Source organism: Panthera uncia (assembly GCF_023721935.1).
Source record: "Panthera uncia isolate 11264 chromosome B2 unlocalized genomic scaffold, Puncia_PCG_1.0 HiC_scaffold_24, whole genome shotgun sequence".
Classification (NCBI taxonomy): domain Eukaryota; kingdom Metazoa; phylum Chordata; class Mammalia; order Carnivora; family Felidae; genus Panthera; species Panthera uncia.
The window spans coordinates 67500814-67518848 of NW_026057580.1; the positions used below are offsets into that span (position 1 = coordinate 67500814).

The window sequence follows — 18035 nt, forward strand, 5'->3', positions numbered from 1 at the left end:
AAGACAATCCTGTAACAAATAATAGATACTTACTGAAACATTTCCTGAGTTTTTGTCAACTCACATTATCCTTCATTATACTACCTGTTTTGTGTAGCTACCTTCTCTGTTTTAGGAGAAGTGGGAGTGTAGAGTGTAGAAGTGGGAGTGTCTACTTAAGACAATCCTGTAACAAATAATAGATACTTACTGAAACATTTCCTGAGTTTTTGTCAACTCACATTATCCTTCATTATACTACCTGTTTTGTGTAGCTACCTTCTCCTAAAACAGCCCAAATTTTAAGTATTCTTATGAAAGACAATTCTTGATTGATTTAAAGTGAAGAAGTAAAGGAAATAAAGTACATTTCTTTTGCTCCTTAAAAAATCTATTAAAGTTGTTAGTGTAAAAAAAAAAAAGGCATTTAATTTTGATATTAAAATGTTAATATTGTATGAGGAAATTCTTTTGGTTTTTTAACCACTTGTATCTGAATTGAACTGAGTCAGACATCTGATACATACCTGAAGAATAAACTATATTAGCTCACTGACAAATGCCCTCAGTGTGGGCTATAAACCTTTTAAATAGCAAACTCAGGGACAAGTAGAGAAATTTAAAATTTCTATTATTTTACTACTAACCTCATGTAACAGAGGAATAACTAGAAACAAGCAAGTACTTTTTTAGCCTTGTGCTATTTTTTTTTTTTACCCTTTACCCCAAAAATTTTATTAGGGAAAAACTACAGAACATTTACAGTACAATGTTTACAGTCACAATGTATACTGAACTGATTTCCCAAAATATATTACAACTCAAGTTGACTTGTTACATTCAAAAACCTACTTCTAAGTAGTCCAGAGTACATACATACCTAGTGCTCCAACTGTACCTATGTACAAACAAACTAAAGCTACTGCTAATTCATCCGTTGTTCAGGAAAGCATTCTTGCCTTTCTACACTCCCACACAAAAAGTACAAATTTTGGAATTTTCTGTAATGAAAGAAGGCGTGTTCATGTACTACATACCATTTTAGCACTAAGAGGTGGCCTCTTCACTTCATATTAAAAAGAAGTGGTAGATATCTTTTCCTTTTGTGTAGTTGAACCCATCCTACATTCCAATTCTCTCAAGCACTAATACATGAAATACTTATGTGGTTGAGGAAGATTTAAGGCAAGTTCTGGCCCTTCCAAAGGCACTGTAAGACTACCCCCAACCCCATTATTTTCTTCAGCCTTGTCCTAAATCAAAGGTGGGGAAGGACCACAATCCAACTCCAAGCATCCTAACAACTGATATATATATTTTTCCTTAGACCATCTAAGTTTTAATAAATGATCAGTGGCCAATATTACGGCCTATAACATTAATCCAGGTGGCTCAACAGGGTGAAACTGATGGTCTTGGGCCTTGTGATCAGCTCACAAGTGATCAATCCTGGGAAAATTATTTTCCTTCATGTGCTAATCTCACCATATGTAAATGCTACTTTTTATTTAGCACCTGACAAATAATACCAGCTGTACTAGGCCTTTTATTTCTTTAGAGACATTTCATTTACACCTCAAATAACCTTATGTCTGACCTCTATTTAGACATGAAAGAACAGAGGCTCAGGGAGGCAACCTGCCCACAGTCAAATATATACATTAAAGGTAATTCGACCTGTTCAAATCTGTTTCAAAGGAATAATATAACCGAAAAATGTATGCATGCAAAGTATTCAGAAGACTGTGATGTTGTTTCTGTGATTTCTCTTTGGAAATCTTTTCACTATAGCAAAAGAATGCAAAGGGGATTTTGACTCATTGTATTCAGGAATTAAAATCTGCTTATAGAACATTCAACTTGTTCTAATCTGTTTCAAGGGAATAACAAAATTGAGAAAATATAAAACCCAGAGAAGGAATAGAAAACATTTTAATAAATTTACTTTCACTTACATATATATTTGTGCCAAGTTAAACATGAAAAAGAATTTTAAAAGGAGAAATTTCTAGATAAAGGCTGATTAACTCTTCTAAAATATAATTAAGAAACCAGCCTGTTTCTTTTATGCAAAAGAGAGGAAAAGAATGTGATCAGCATCAGGGAGTCTCCACCACTAACTTGCAGGGTCTCAGCCTCCCCTCATCTCACTGCAGCACACATTCAACACTAGCTGGCTCTCATGGGGCATATGCTGGTGGCTCTTGATCCTAAAATTACACTTGAGTGTAACCTCCTAAAGGGTCTTATAATTTTATATGTCCCTTAGCACTAAACTACTGCTGAGCATTTATAGGCAGTCAGTAAATACTTGCTGAATGAACAGGTAGAGGGGCTTAACAGGGTAGGTTTTCTAAGAAGTCACATGAAAAAATAATATAGCAGCAATCATTATGATTAGTCTTAAGACAATCCTGTAACAAATAATAGATACTTACTGAAACATTTCCTGCTGAGTTGACCTGCATCTCATCCACACTGTGATTGCCATTTGTAATGTCACAGATGCAGTAGTTACTAACAGAAGGAGGTCTGAATGTGTGGCCACCGTCACAATGAATTTCTGGACTGATTCCACAGCCAAATGTGAATGAGGCAAGAGAATGATAGTGTGTGAGGAGAACCACTGCATGTACCAGTTCTGCAAGGGACCAGCTGTGCTCTTCAGCTTTTAAAAGTCCCTTAAGAAAAAAAAAGAACATACTTTTATACTGGTTATGGTGTTGGTAAAAGTAAATAGTTCATCTTGGTATTTAATCTATTTAAAACAGGGGCGCCTGGGTGGCTCAGTCGGTTAAGTGTCCGACTTCAGCTCAGGTCACGATCTCGCGGTCCGTGAGTTCGAGCCCCGCGTCGGGCTCTGGGTTGATGGCTCAGAGCCTGGAGCCTGCTTCTGATTCTGTGTCTCCCTCTCTCTCTGCCCCTCCCCCGTTCATGTTCTGTCTCTCTCTGTCTCAAAAATAAATAAACGTTAAAAAAATTAAAAAATTTAGGATTAGGAGGCACCTGGGTAGCTCAGTCGGTTAGGCATCCATCTGATTTGATTTCAGCTTAAGTCATGATCTCATGGTTCATGGGTTTGAGCCGCACATCAGGCTCTGAGCTGACAGTGTTGAGCCTGCAGCGTTGAGCCTGCTTGAGGTTCTCTCCCTGCCCCTCCCCTGCTCATGTGTGCAGGTGCATGCATGTGCTCTCTCTCAAAATAAATAAATAAACTTAAAAACAGGAGTAGTCACTGTATAAAACCTAGGATACAATTATAATTTGAGACACATAGAACCCAGAGTTTGCCAGAGCTTAACATAACCTGATAATGACATATTCATTATTATTTTGATTTTCTGAAATCCTGATTTTAAAATGTAATAGAATGTTTTTTGTTTAAAAGCAGTTGCCATATTTCAGATGCCGGATTCTGAATGCTTTCACTGTTAGTTCAAAGTCTCAATCTAAATGTAATAAATCTGTATTTAAAGTGGAAGCTACTGTATAAAATATGCCTGTGTTTTTCTTTATTATCAAACTGTCTCAAGGAATTTTAAAGTTAGTAGTTTGAACTTGACTCTGCATATTCCTAAATCATCAAATTATAATTATTTAAAAAATTATGTTCAAGGTAAAGTCTACGATTCTTCAAAGTCTTGCATATCATATCCCTTCTGCTTCATTATTTGTTTTATAATCCTGTGTAATTTTGCATTACCAGACAATATAATAGATACTACATTAATCAATTTCAGATCTTATATCTTAATAAGATGCTTCAATTATATAATAGTATTGAAAATGTTTTATGAAATAGAAAGATAAGCCCCAAAATATGTTGTATTTTTAAGAATTTCTACTGCATGGTAGATACTTTTAGGGAATGTCAATCTACTTAGAACCAGAAGGCACTGATTTAAATGGCATTTTAAAAAGATACACAAGATGCCACTTTACACCTATCAGAATGGCTAAAATCCAAAACACTGATACACCAAGTGCTGGTGAGGATATGGAGAAATAGGAATGCTCATCCACTGTTTCTGGGAATGCAAACTGGTACAGTCACTTTGGAAGACCTTTTCCCAGTTTCTTACAAAGCTAAACACAGGCTTACCATGCAATCCAACAATCACATTCCTAATTATTTACCTGTTTTGAAAACTTATGTTCACCAAAAAACCCCTGCATGTGAATGTTTATAGCAGCTGTATTGTAACTGCTCAAAACCAGAAGTAACCCAAGATGGCTTTCAAACAAACTATGGTAACTCCATACACTGGTGTATTATTATTCAGTAATAAATAAAATAAATTTTCCATGGGAAATGCATGGAGGAACTGTAAATGCAAACTGATAAGTAAAAGAAGCTCATCTGAAAAGATGACATACTGTATGATTCCAACTATGTAACATTCTGGAAAAGGCAAAACTATAGACAGTAAAAACATCAGTAGTTACAGGGTTTCAGGGAAAAGGGGAGGGAGATGAATAGGTGGAGCCCACAGGATTTTTAGAGCAGTGAAACGACTTTGTATGATGGTGTAATGGTGGATAGATGACATTAGCATTTGTCAAAACCCATAGAACTATACAACACAAAGAGTGAACCATAAGGTAAGCCCCAGATTTTAGTTAATAGTTAATTGATCAATATTGATTCTTTAATTATAGCAAATGTTATACTAATGCTAGATGTTAGTAAAAGAGACTTGGGGGGAGTCTCAGGAGGGTAGAATATGAGAATATTCTGTGCCATTTTTCTGTAAACCTAAAATTGCTCTAAAGATTAAAGTCTATTTAAAAAAAAATCTTTTTTTAAGTGACACCTTAGATACATTACACTTCTACTTACCTCAATATGTTCTTTGGTAATAAGCCAAGGTCTATGGGCTAACACTTTATTAAGTTCTCCTAAATTTTGTAGTTTTTGAGGAGCATTCTCTAAACCATTAAGCCATTTGGGGTCTCCACCAACATGAAGGAAATCATTTACATGGAGGTTCACTAAGTAGGAACACTGATGTCTTGCTGCAGCCTTAAGAGAAAACAAAAAGATCAATCTAACTATAAATATTAAAATTTTAAACTATGAATATTTTTCCTTTATAATGGGTAAAATAGCAAGTGTTTGATTAGTCCATTTGCAAATTTTTCATAAACCACAGAAATGCAGTTTCATATAAACATTAAAAAAAATCACACACACCATAGAAAGACCTCAGAAATATCCCAAAAACAAACTGAATAGCTGATAAAAGTATTTGAGCCTTAGGAATTGTATTTATATAACTTTCAGATCCTCAGATTAACTTCAATTAAGGTGCCAACCATAAAATAATGGAGTATAATTTACAAATCGAACAGGAGTAGTGCCACTTATGTCAATGTGAACTATTTGTAACAGTGGAATAGATCCTGTGTTCTTCTTTATTCTCATTTAATGGAAAATGGTTCTTAATAATGTATAAACACTTGTTTCTTTTTACAGATACATCTGAGAGTATACTTATTAAGAGGAAAACCACATACTACCTAACAGGAATCCAATTAGAAGTCAGAATATAAGTATTCATCCCTTTGTTTAAAGCATTAACCATCTCTTAAAACGATTAATAAAGGAGGCAGAAGGAATTTTTCATTTAATGTTTACAAACCATTATTCCAATGTAGTGCCGATAATGTAGGGGCAATGGCCCATCCATTTGCAGTAGATAGTGTTGAGTCTTTAGGAAACTTTCTAGATACTGTGGGTGAAAAACCATCACTAATGTAATGTTATCCAAACGACCCAAAGCAGCAAAAGAATCTGCAAATAAAGCATGCATCTGTGCGTCTTCACTTCCCACTTGGAGAATCTGTATGAAAGAGAGGAAAACCATGGTTACATAAATTGTAAATTGGTGTTAGAATGCAGTGCATACGTATTTTTTTTAAGTGTCATCTACAAGCAGGTTAAATTTGGCTTGAGAGAAAGGTTATAATTCTGAAACTTTAACTCAACTAGCAGCAAGACAGAAGAATAAACAGTTGAATATTATGTAGTAGGTAGTAGATAAAAAACAAAGGCTGAACATTAAAGGCCACCTAGATAGGCTGCTTGCAGACTTGGCCAGAATCCAGATAAAGAAGCAGATTTAGATTATCAAATTTGCAGAGCTTGCAAACGGACTCTAAAGACTTTACCCTTTCCTTATAACGCCTAGTCTCAATTTAAGGAGAACCAAAATTTAAGGAGATCTAAAGCATAGGAGTTTTACATATTTAGAATTAAACATCCAGTCTAGCACTGACACCAGCCTGTGGAGATGGTCAAGACCAAGTAACTCAGCTTATGAGCATGCACCTAACTAAACATCTAAATATAAAGAGATGGAGTATTACTGGTCAAAAACAAGTCTTGCCTTTCCTAGATTAAATATGGGTGTTAGAAAAGCGTCATGAAATACTAGAAATCAACATGACTATAACAGCTTTCTAATCCCACAGATTCACTGCCAAAGCATGATGATTAACTGCGATCAACTCTGCGTAAAACATGTTGTTGTCCAACAGTTGTTCAGATGCCAAGATGTGGGTCATGAAAGCTTTTCCTTAAAAGCATACAGTTCACTATGTACTTTCACAAACAACATACCTCCTTTTCTGGGATGAATCTGCTTGGTCCGTGTCCTAGTGGTCGAGGAATTCTAATTCCAAGTTCCTAGAAAAGAAAATTACACCATCTCAGGCCTCTCAGCAGTAAACAACATGAACTGAGGCTACAGGAATGGGAGGAAAAACAACCAGTTGAACAGAGACAGGCTTGTTTTAGTGGTTTGTTTTCATGGCCATATATACATACCAACTCCTCTGTTTGCATCATATGGCTGACAAGAGCTTATAATACGACACAGACTAAAAACAATAAAACCTGCTTCACTAAAACCAGAGTTTTGCATAAAGTACTTGGCAGAAAGTCTAGAACAGAAAGTTCAGCACATAGCAACCAACCCTGTGGACTGTCACTGATACAAAATAAGACCAATGTGTTTGTACATCCAAAACTCAACCAACCAAAACATCAACCCCTGTGTATCTTGTCAGGAAATGAAAACTCACTAACCTCTGCCTAGATGTCTTAAGTTGAAAGGAGTGTTAATTATTATTACATCTACAATAACACTTCACAATAGGAGAAGAAATACTATGAAAAATAAAAAGTAGTTACTTAAATCCATAAAAGTAAGTACTGCAGGGCATGTTTTCTCTGTGGCTGAGTAAAACAATCTTCGAGAAACTAACTTTGCGAGTTTGCTTTAAATCTTTTATTTATAGTATGTTATCAATTTTGCTTATATTTTAGAGAAGCCCAACTGATTAACAAATAAAGGTTTTCTGCCCTTTGACATAGTGAATCTAGAACCCTGTACTTGAGAGTCTACTATATTTGATGTGACAGGGTAGTGTGGTTAACAAAAAGTGACAAGTATGTATTAAAGGTCCATCTTTTCCCCAATACTGTGTGATTAGAGAAACAAAACTAAAATAATAACTTTTTTTTTTTAAGGCTCATGTCCTATCAATCTGGTTTCTAAAAAAAACAACAAAAAAAATCCCCCCCAAATTCCTGAAGTTTACACATCTAAATATTAAACCCTTGCTTATATAACTACATACAAATATTATTTGTACCCTCTACTGCTTCCAAAAGTCCTTCAGGATGTTCCTTTTAAAGAAAAAAAAAGTTTCTTTTTTTAAAGAAAAAAAAAGGGGCGGTGGTTTGCAGACAGAGAAGGATATGTGGCAGCAATTCAAAAAATCTGGTCCAAGTGAATGAAAACCTTTTGAGCAGAGTGGATTTTTAAAAATTAAGCAGGCAGGACAAAACTGAAGAAAATCTTTATTGGGATAACTTAAGATGTCGATTCAAATACACTTGCCAATACACTTACACTGAACATAGCAATGCTCTAACTATACCCTTCACTAGAAGAGGCACTCAATTCACTGGTCTGGCCACAGGCATGTCTTAATTTTATTAGCCTGTAATAAATGCAAGAAAAAAACCTCCACATTCCTTCTATTCAATACATCATCTTAACACAAATGCAGCCATTTATATAAAACAATGACTCTATTAGCCTTTCTAACTGCTGAATTTCTGATCCAATTACATAGATATCAAGATATATTGGGCAAAATGTTAAGGTTACATTCAATATTTACCCCTCTTCATTTCTTCACTATATTATTTAAATAAAATGCATTTTAGGAAAATGCCCATTTCAAGAGTTTATCACTCTTTTTATACCTGAGAGACACTACTATTCTTGAGACTGTACTGTGTTAAAATGTAGTATTTCAAATGGAGGAGAAATGGATTATTCAACAAATGATCTTGATACAACTAGATAGCCACTCAGAAAAAAGTAAAGTTAGAACCATAAATCATACTTAAATTAGAGGTAAGTATTAAAAAAAAACAAACAAACACCCCAAGCCAAAAAACGTAAGTGCTGGAAGAAAACACTCATGGAATGAAGTTAGGCCTAAGAATGTCATAAAACCCAGAAGTCGTAAAATAGAAAACTAGTAAATCTGATGACATAAAAATAAAGACTTTCACATGGGAAAAATAAACATATAAAAAAGTCAAAAGCAAACAGAAAATCGGAAATATATTTGCAGTTTCTAAATCAAAGGGGCTAAATTTCTTGAGTACATGAAAACTCCTACAAATCAGTAAGAAAACCTACAACAACCTGATAGAAAAATGTACAAAGGACACGGACAGTTCAAAGAAAAGGAAATACAAATGGCTGAAAAATGGTCAACCTCACAATAAAACTTTAAGTTAGCTACACTGAGATACTATTTTTCACCTAAAAGATTGCTGAAGATCAAAAGTTTAATAGTAGGCTGTGCTGAAGAGGAGGTGGATAAATATTTGTTACTTACACATTTCTCATGGGAGTGTTGTGAAGTGTGAGGAAGTAAGATCAAGGAATACATAAGTGTAAATCACTACAACTTATAGAGAGGGTAGTTTGTAATAATGATTGAAATTAAAAAGTCACAAATCCTTTGAGTCAACAATTTCATTTTAAATGCTGACCTGTACTCATAGACATGCCATAGGTAAAAGGATAATCTCTGCAACATTGTTTGTAATAGTACAAAATATAAAACAACCTGAGCTCTCATTAACAGGACTGTTTTAATGTAGTATGACCACAGACTAGAATTACATGCAGTCCTTACAAGGAGAATGAAGCAATTCTGTATGAGTTGGCTTTAAAAGACCTCCAAGATATATATTGAGTGTGCATCAGGGGGGTGAGGTAGGGGAGGGCAAAGTGCGTAAGATGCATATGTTTTGTTACTATCTGTAAGGAGAGAAAAAAAAACTTAGCAATTCCATTTATAGGACTTTATTTTAACTAACTTAGCAACATGTGGGTGGCACATACATATTTTTAATAACAAGACGGACAGCACATGGACCTCAAAACAAAGAGGTTGAATTATATTATTTTGGTTTTGTTTCTATACCAAATATATACTTTACATATTGAACTATCATAAAACAATAGCTTTAGAATTCAAAGAAAGTGGCTATCAGTGTTTCAGAATGGAGTATTTTCCTATAAGTATAGCAAAGACCTTTCCCAATGGTCCTATATACTTTTCAAGTCTTTGAAAGTCTACCCCTACAGCCAAATTTAATGGTCATACTTGTATCACTGTCTCCCCTATTCCTTCCCTTCAGTGGGCAAAACCTTCCTTCACAGTTCCTTTAGACAAACATTCTTTCAGAGTGAAAAACTATGTGTTTTAAAGCAGGATGTTAACTAAAAGTAAACATTCTTGGGAATGGATTATAGACCAATTATGCTAATAATCTCTTATTGTTGAGGTTACATTAATTCCTTGATGAGGTACCAGTCTGGCAAGAAAACTGGAGATGGAAGAGAAGATAAACTGAAGAAAGGAAAGGAGTGGAAAGAAGTCTCTGACATTCAAGATTCCAATTTCATTATTTTACCTAAGTCTAGTTCTGGATAAAATAGAATTGTACCCAGCTCACATCCAGACTACCAGGGTCAATTTCCTATTAAGATGAAGAAGTTGTGAGAGGTCTGTGCCATTCCTTAAGGGCAGAAAGGGAAATGGTAGGAAGGAAAACGAGAGGAAGTGAAAGAAAAGACTGGGAGAAGGGAGACACTGATATACTTAAAAAAAATCAAGTCTTTCCCAAAAAGGACTGATCGACTAATTTAATGGGAAATATAGTGAGTGCTATTCTAGACTCACATCAACTTATTCTCCATATTTGAAGGCTTACTCAATGCCCTTTGTTCTGTTTCTTAATAGATGAGGTACAGGAGAGAGATACAAGAATATCAACTGATGAGCTCTAAGACTCCATTCCACCATATCCTAGTCCAGATCCAGGCAGGAAGGAGATGATTTTATAAATTATATATATTTCTATATATATCAAATTCTATATAATGTTTATGTAACATACAATAATTATAAACATGAAATAATCACATATAATAATTTATAAATTATACGTATGTATGTAATTTGAAATCAAGTACCTAGCTCAGTTAGTATTAGCGAGTGGTGCAGACAGGGGTTGAATCTAGGAAATCTGGTTCTAGAGTTGTCATTATTACTCTTTTGAGCCTCTGTAAGAGTTTTTGACACCTTAAAGGTCCTTTTGGATATCACTGTTGCTATGCAATAGTATTCTTGGTTTCTAAAAGGCTAATTTTCTGGAAAACTCATTTTCTGAATACTTTTCCTAGTCAACATGACAAATTAGCTACTACCCTATCTTCTAGCAGGTATTGATTTTAAAAAGCTACTACAGGTCTTCAATAGGGTGATCATAAGCCAAACTAACTGCATTTCATAATTTCCTAAACGTTATTTCAATTATGCCTTATCTGTTGCTGTTGAAGAAAATTAATTACAGACTTTGAATACGTTTTGGCCAATCCAGATTCTAAGACACAGAACTGCCGATAGCAAATGGCCTTGTTTAAAAAGCAGATGTAGATGCTAATCACAGCACAAACCTCACAGGCCTTTGGTGAAGGTGTGGCTGGAAAAACTAACATGGGAACTAACAGTTCTTTCCTCTCAACAATTCTCCTAATCAGCATTTTGAAAAAGACAGCAACAGCCTCTGCCATGACAACACTGCTGCAAATCTCTGACATAACATCTATTTCTTCAGTAGCATGTAATACTAAGACACTCATTTTCACAATATGAAAATTCTTAGCAAATGTCGACAGTACCACAGAAACACTGTATCTGTATTGTATCACCTTACGAATCAGTGTTGGCATGCTAAAAGTACTGCTCTGATCATTTCCAAATTGGTCAGAGATACATTTAGGAATCTACAGCAATATCCTCCTTTAAGTGAGACAGTGATGTGCCACAAATGCAAAATAAAAGCATTCCTTGGCTTCTAGTGTCTACCCACTTGCAAAACAAGTGGAAAAGTAAATATGATTAAGTCATTTGAATCATTTTTCTCACTGGGCTTGGGGCACTTTTAAAAAAATGTCCAGACATCTTATACCAATAACCACAACGCTCATATTAATTTTGATTGAAAAAAAAAATTACAAAAGCAGTATGTGTTTCAACTAGGCAACGATAAATTGTGTAAAAAGTGAAAGCTCCTGCCCCACTCTCCCTTCTTTAGGAGAATCATTTCCTAGAGCTGGTGCTAGGCTTCTGACATTCAAAAATTTTGAACAGAAATGAAAAGATGTAGAAGGAACAAAAATATATTCCTGCTATAACAAATGTACTGGTGCTTCTTTTAACATTGTCATTACCTCTACTTGGGAACTTAGAAATACTGAAAGTTCAGGTACCTCTTTTTCCAGTCTCTGGTCTTCTATAAAACATATTAAAAAAAAAAAAACCTCAAAAAAACTATAAAACAAAAAACCAAAACAAAACAAAAACCTCTCTGACTTCAAAGTACTGGATTTGTAAGGCTGACTTAGGCCATGTGTGTGCCCTGTATTTTAGTCAGGAGTCCCATCCCTGAAAAGTGTTTCATTTTAAAGCATTTTATTTGGAGGCATGCTAGTTGAAAGAGCCATGTTATTAATTCTTTTGTAAAATGAATAGTTTTCCTATAAAGCACTACTTCCTGACTTATTTTCCCACATGTCGGATGTGTTAAAAGTGATAAAATACAACGCCGCAAGGCTTCCTAGTTTCCTAAACACAATCCCACGGGCACGGTAACCAACCAGCAAGCTACAATGTATCCCTTCATCTTCCAGTTTTCGTGGCTATATTTAGAGACTCTAGATCTGGGCGAGAACCGGGATTCTGCACCCAAACACCATCAGAAATAACAGCTATTCAAGCTCCGCGACTGGGGATCGCCTCTAGTCAAAATGAGAAAAGATCTTTTATGGCCTGCAAACGGAAACCAGAAATGGGATGTCAACACTTCCACACGGTTTTGTTTCTTTGATAGAGTTTCCAAAGCAACAGGCAGGGCAAGTTTTGTTGGTGTTTAGGTTGCTGCATGATCTGTACACAATGAGGAGCGTATCATGTACCCACTAACGTTAAAATCCAGGAAAGTGTGTTCTACAGCCCCCACGAGGTCTTCTCTTCAAGTTGCGTGAATCCATGCAGTCCACTCGCGACGCAGTCTCCACTTACGAAACAACAGAAACATTAAACGGAGTCCCCTAAGTGGGCAACGCTGCGGAGAAATTCCTAGATTTCGTGACCGATGGCAACCCAGCGTTGTGAGTTCAATTCAAATTTTAATGACTGTTTCTCTTTCTCCTTTGTCACCTTTTGAATGAAAGCCTTTTAAAGGCTCAAATTTCGGTTAGCTGTACTAGCAACTTTCAAATGGGGCCGTTATTTCCAACCCCTTGGGAAAAAGACAAAATGTCACAACTGAACCGCTTTCTCCTGAAGGCCGTCTCGGGCGCAACAAGGATGGTTAACAACCAGGGGTAAGCGCGGTGCATAACGTCATAGAGCCGGCAGAACATACGTGTTCCAGGCGGCAGCATCTTTTAACCGACTCAAAGGTTATTGCCCCCTTTTTTTGAGTAGGAGGCCAAGGGGGGGGAGGGGGTCACCGATAATGTTCTGACAAGACGCCGAGGGGAGAAAAATCCACAGGCTGTTCTACCCTAAGACTGCAGCTTTGTTCGGTTCTGACTTGTGGAGACTTGCACACAAGACGACGTTATTTACGTTTTGGAGACTTCCATTTAAATGACCGAGGCAGCTGTGTCTGCCAGCCTCAGCATTTTCTCCCGGGGCCGGCTCGCGGTGGAAACCGTCTCCCCTCCCACTACAGGCCGCCCCTTCAACCTGAGGGGCGCGGGCCGGCCCGAGACGCCCCCCGCCGGGCAGGGCGGCCGGCCGGGCGGTTGCTCCCGGGGCACTCTCCAATGCGGAGCGTTCTCCGCAGCTGTTAGGTACGAAGGCGGGGAGGCATCGCGACCTCCGTGCAGCCCGGGCAGCTGTGCCGGGTACCCGCCCGCCCGGCCCCTCGCCCGGATACCTCGTCCTGGCCGCGGCCCCCGCCGCACTGCTTGCAGCCCAGCAGCTCCGAGACGGCCAGCGAGGCCGTGTACGCCTGGTTCGCGGTGGTGGCCAGGCGCATGTCGGCGCGGGGACCGGCTGCGGACGCGCAGGAGAAGCCCGGCGGCGCGGAAAAGGCGAGCGCTGACCGGACGGCCGGGCTCCGGGCTGCAGCGCCTCAGGCAGCGCGGACCTCGGCGGCAGCGCGGCGCGAACAAACAAGCCGCGCGGCCCCGCCCCCGCCGTCACTCCGCCGGCCCAGCGGCCCCCCGCGCCAATGCCGGCCCGCGGCGCCGCGGAGCCCCGCCCCCTTGACGCGGAGGGGCGGGCGTTGGGGGGCGGTCAGACGCGGCCGGGGGAAAAACAACCTCGAGCGGCGTAGCTCTCCGCCAGGAGCTGATGCTCGCGTCCAGAACTGGCTCGGTGGGCTTGCTTTAAGGCTGGGGTGGGGCGCGAGCACTCAGGCGTCAGGGAAAGGCGAAGGCGCCCCTGCCCCCAGCTTCAGCAGCGGAGAGACTGCCCTCCTTCCCACCCACTCGGATTCATTTACCTTGAGCCGAAGAGCAGCCCACCTCTAAGCGGACCCTGCACCACGAGGAATAACCAAGTTCGCTTTACATTTTATAAACTGTTGAAATCCCCTTCAGCCTTTCCACTAATGCGCAAACAACGCTGAATGCGCCCGGAATGCTGCAACAAGTATGGGACCATGGCCTATATTCAATGTAAAATTATTTTTGGTAAGCTATGTAGAAACTATAAATATCACTCTCCTACACAGATAATCAGGCTTGGTAGCCAATCTCTGCATTTCCCTTTTCCTCGCAAGTATATTCCAAGGCTTTAACATTTCTAATATTCTCCCATAAGTGCCCTGGGTTCTAAAGAAAGAATTTCTCTGAAATCCGATGAGGAACTTGAGACAATATAGGTTAAAAAGGAGCATAAATAACTGACACTGTTGGACCTGGGTCGCAAATCTCTCAAATCCTGTGTGAACACTATTTCCTTAAATGGATTCATTAACTTCTTTTAAAAAATCACCTCCTAAACTAGATCTCTTTTTGCACGTTTGCTCTTGTGTTTTCAAAAGCTTACATGTCCAGGTTTAAAAAAAAAAGTTGGAACATCATGACAAAAGGAAAAAAGCGGAGTTTAAATCAATAAATACTGACAGACACAGAACCAGGACTCCTAAATGCAAATAAGTTTCAGTCTTAAGAGTGGAGGTTACAATGTCTCAGAGAAGATTAAGTTACTCTTACAGCTCTTAAAATGTATTTTAAAAGCAAGTTAAAATGGTTATTTTTTTAATCTTCTCCAGATAAATAAGATAAATACTGTATGTTCTCATACACTGTTTTTATAAATTGCTAAAGCACACAAAATATTTTTGCTGTCAAGAAAAGCAATTTTGGGTTAATAATAACATAAAAGAAAAGGCTACAGAGGCTTCCAAGCTTTCTCTTCTTCTGAGCACAGCCACAAAAGCAAACAGGATAATCAAATGCCCACTCAGCCACAAACCAACAAGCAGCAAAAATAAGCCCAGTAAATCATCCGGTTTGCAGCAATAGGACATACCCTCTAAAATAAACTGGTTGTAGATGAATACCTTGGAAACATAAATGGACTTGATATATGAGGTTGTGAGCTATAATGCTAGATAATGAGAAATAAGTGAAAATGATGACTTTGCTTCTAGAAGAGTTGAGTTGTGATTTTTATTTTCTGGAAGGAATACAACAATGGGGCTGAGTTGTCTAGTAGGGCATAACCTTGTTTATGACATTAAAATTATGTCATTTGCAAAATGGAGAATGCTTACCTTTCTATTTTTTAATGAGAGACTAGCATTTAGCTAACCCCAAAATGGTTCAAAATAATTAAATACAAATCAAAACTACAAACTATATATAGAGTAGTGTTTGATACTTAGAGCTTGATAAATATTTATTGAAGAGGTATACACTGAAATTGTATAGGAAGCTGCAATTAGGATTTTTCCCCCCAGAAAATTTCAGTTTATGTACTTTGATGCTGACTTACATAAAAAGAAAGATAATTTTAACTCATATTCTAATTCTATGGCTTACTGAGGACCTTTAAGTCATTAAATGTCAAGATTCCTTTATGGTCTCTAAAAAGACTGACATAATTTCTTCAAAGAGTAATAATTTCTGCTCTTTACAATAGAGCAGCATGGTGAATTAGTCACTTTATTCTCAACATAAAAGGGTTGCCTCCAAATAAATCTATAGTAACCAAGAATTCCAACCAATATTAACCTGAAAATATCATTGTGTCACTTCTTGAGTAGGCCAGATGTCCTGAAGGTGTTTCTCCTAATGAACCCCTAGTGTTAGGCATGTCATAGGCATGCAATAAACATCTGCTAAAAAAATGAAAACTGCGCATGGAACAGTAACTGGAAAGGACTAAACTTTTGATATTTACCACAGGTTATCATTATAGGCCAGCAGTTACTTTACAAAGTCTGCTACTTAAACATTTCTAACATTATTTATTTCTAGGAAGAAACCTGATATTTAATCCAAGAAGTAATAGTAATTCTGAAATATTTCCTTTCCTCTAAAAATCTTTTGGTAGACTTACACAGTTGTATCAAAGTGAGGTTTTTGCATTTGTCATTAGTAGTAATGGTCTCAACTCTAATTTTCTCAAGAATAAGCTGATATACTATGTAAAAGCAGAGTGGTGTTAAGTGACTTTATGTGAGCTAAGAACTATGATGTATTAGAGAGTCTGGACTTGAAGGTGTGCTTTCTGAAGGAAGAACATCTGAGCTGGGACTTATAGGATTAGTGGAGAGGCTTTGGCAAGAAATTGGGGGTTGGGGGAGGTAGGAGAGGGGACTTGAGAGAATAGAGACAGAGTTCTAAACAAAGGAAACAGCATGTGCAAAGGCCCAGAGGCCAGGGAGAGAGAGAATGGTCCAAATAGGGAAGCAGAATAAAGGAAGTTTATTGGGTCTGGAAGAAGACAGTGATAGAGTTCAAGTAAAAAATCAACAGTAAGGAGGGACCTTGTTCAAGCTTTATTTTAAAGAATGTAAATTTCATTGTTAAGAGTACTGTGGAGTTCTTGCAAGTTTTAAATAGTAGAAAGACATCAGACTTGCATTTCAGCTAAGGTTTAAAAAATTATATTGGAAGGGACAAAATTAGAGGCAGAAAGATGGTTAGGAAGGCTGTTGAGGCAATTGTGGCAAGGCAACAGGGAGGTCTGAAGAACAATGGGAATGAAGCAAAGTGTAGGGATGAAGGTAGATTTTGTCTCTCCAACAATAATACATTTCTTGAGAAAGGAAATCATGCCTCATACTCTTATTTTTGAAATTGAGGAAATAAATTTCAAATTAGCTGTTCTCCTAAGTGACTTCCTTACATCCATTAGACTTTTGAAAATATAGTTAATTCATGGAAAATAATAGATACGTTTTAGTAGAATGAATACTTATCAGGCCAAAAGGCATAATCACACTTATGGACCACATATTAAACCTTGAATTTTCCCGTTAACCAAAGGAATTAAAGTACCACAGATTTGTAGATCTATTCAGTAGAAAGGAATTATATTTAGTAATTGGTTAGAAAACACACATAGCAGTGATTTCATCCATTAAGCCAAAGAACTCCTTTAAGAGTGGGCTTAAAGCATTATTGAAAAATGTCCTATTGTCATTTAAAACATTTTATTTAGAATGAATGCTGGTTTATAAGATTACTTCTGCTTACTAATTTTGTCAAGATTTTTCTCCTCCAGCTCATATCTTCCTGTTTTTATATATATAGCTTGTCTGCTAAGCACTTTTTTTTCCTTTCGACATGTTTTGAGTACATTGAGATCCTTTTAGCACTGAACTTTAATTTTACATTGTTCTCTTATTTGTCCTCTACTTTTCTCACTTCTTCAATTTAATTTTTAGAATTTTATCACTTATAAAGGAGCAAGAATGTTGACAGATCTTTGCCTTATTCTTTCCTTTAGGGCTTCTTCTTTTAGAAATGCACAATTTTAAATCTCTAATAGGGTTTTAGAAACATAGGCCATCACCCACATTTGTAAACAAGCAGTGTTCCAAACAATGTCAGTAGCTTTAAATTAGAAAATCACTTTCCCCTAAAGAACAAGCATGTTAAATTGTGGTCAGGTTTTCCAGGTTAATAAGACCAGTAACTTACTTACTCCTACCCATTAGACACTGAAGCAATTGACATATATAAAGCAGATAATTATTCCTATTTTCAAATTTATAAAACAGAAATTCATAAAGCATGGGTAAATCATCCAAGATTATAAAAGTAGTAAATTGCCTTTAAGGATTAGAACCCAGGTCTATCTGAATCCAAAGCAGCAGAAGCTGGGTTGCTTCTTTTAATGAATAATTTACAAATTTTGATAACTATGTATTAGTCTCAGTTCTTTCTTAAGCTCTCACCATTCTTATTTAAAAAAGTTAAAAA

The 18035-nt window shown here is 37.2% G+C and overlaps 1 protein-coding gene across 4 annotated transcripts in view; it reads right to left on the reverse strand.

Moving 5' to 3' along the window:
- SESN1 (sestrin 1) overlaps positions 1–18035 on the reverse strand; it is a 115640-nt gene that overhangs the window by 8701 nt on the left and 88904 nt on the right. The window contains exons 1-5 of one of the 4 annotated variants that reach the window (XM_049654115.1): positions 13529–13721; positions 6602–6667; positions 5622–5822; positions 4820–5002; positions 2418–2660 (exon numbers count right to left, since the gene is read on the reverse strand). In XM_049654115.1, coding sequence (XP_049510072.1) covers positions 2418–2660; positions 4820–5002; positions 5622–5822; positions 6602–6667; positions 13529–13630 — 795 coding nt within the window. In that variant the 5' untranslated portion in view covers positions 13631–13721. Of the gene's footprint in view, positions 1–2417; positions 2661–4819; positions 5003–5621; positions 5823–6601; positions 6668–12565; positions 13143–13528; positions 13722–18035 lie in introns of those variants that run through there. The other 3 variants (XM_049654117.1, XM_049654114.1, XM_049654116.1) reach the window with 3 other exon arrangements.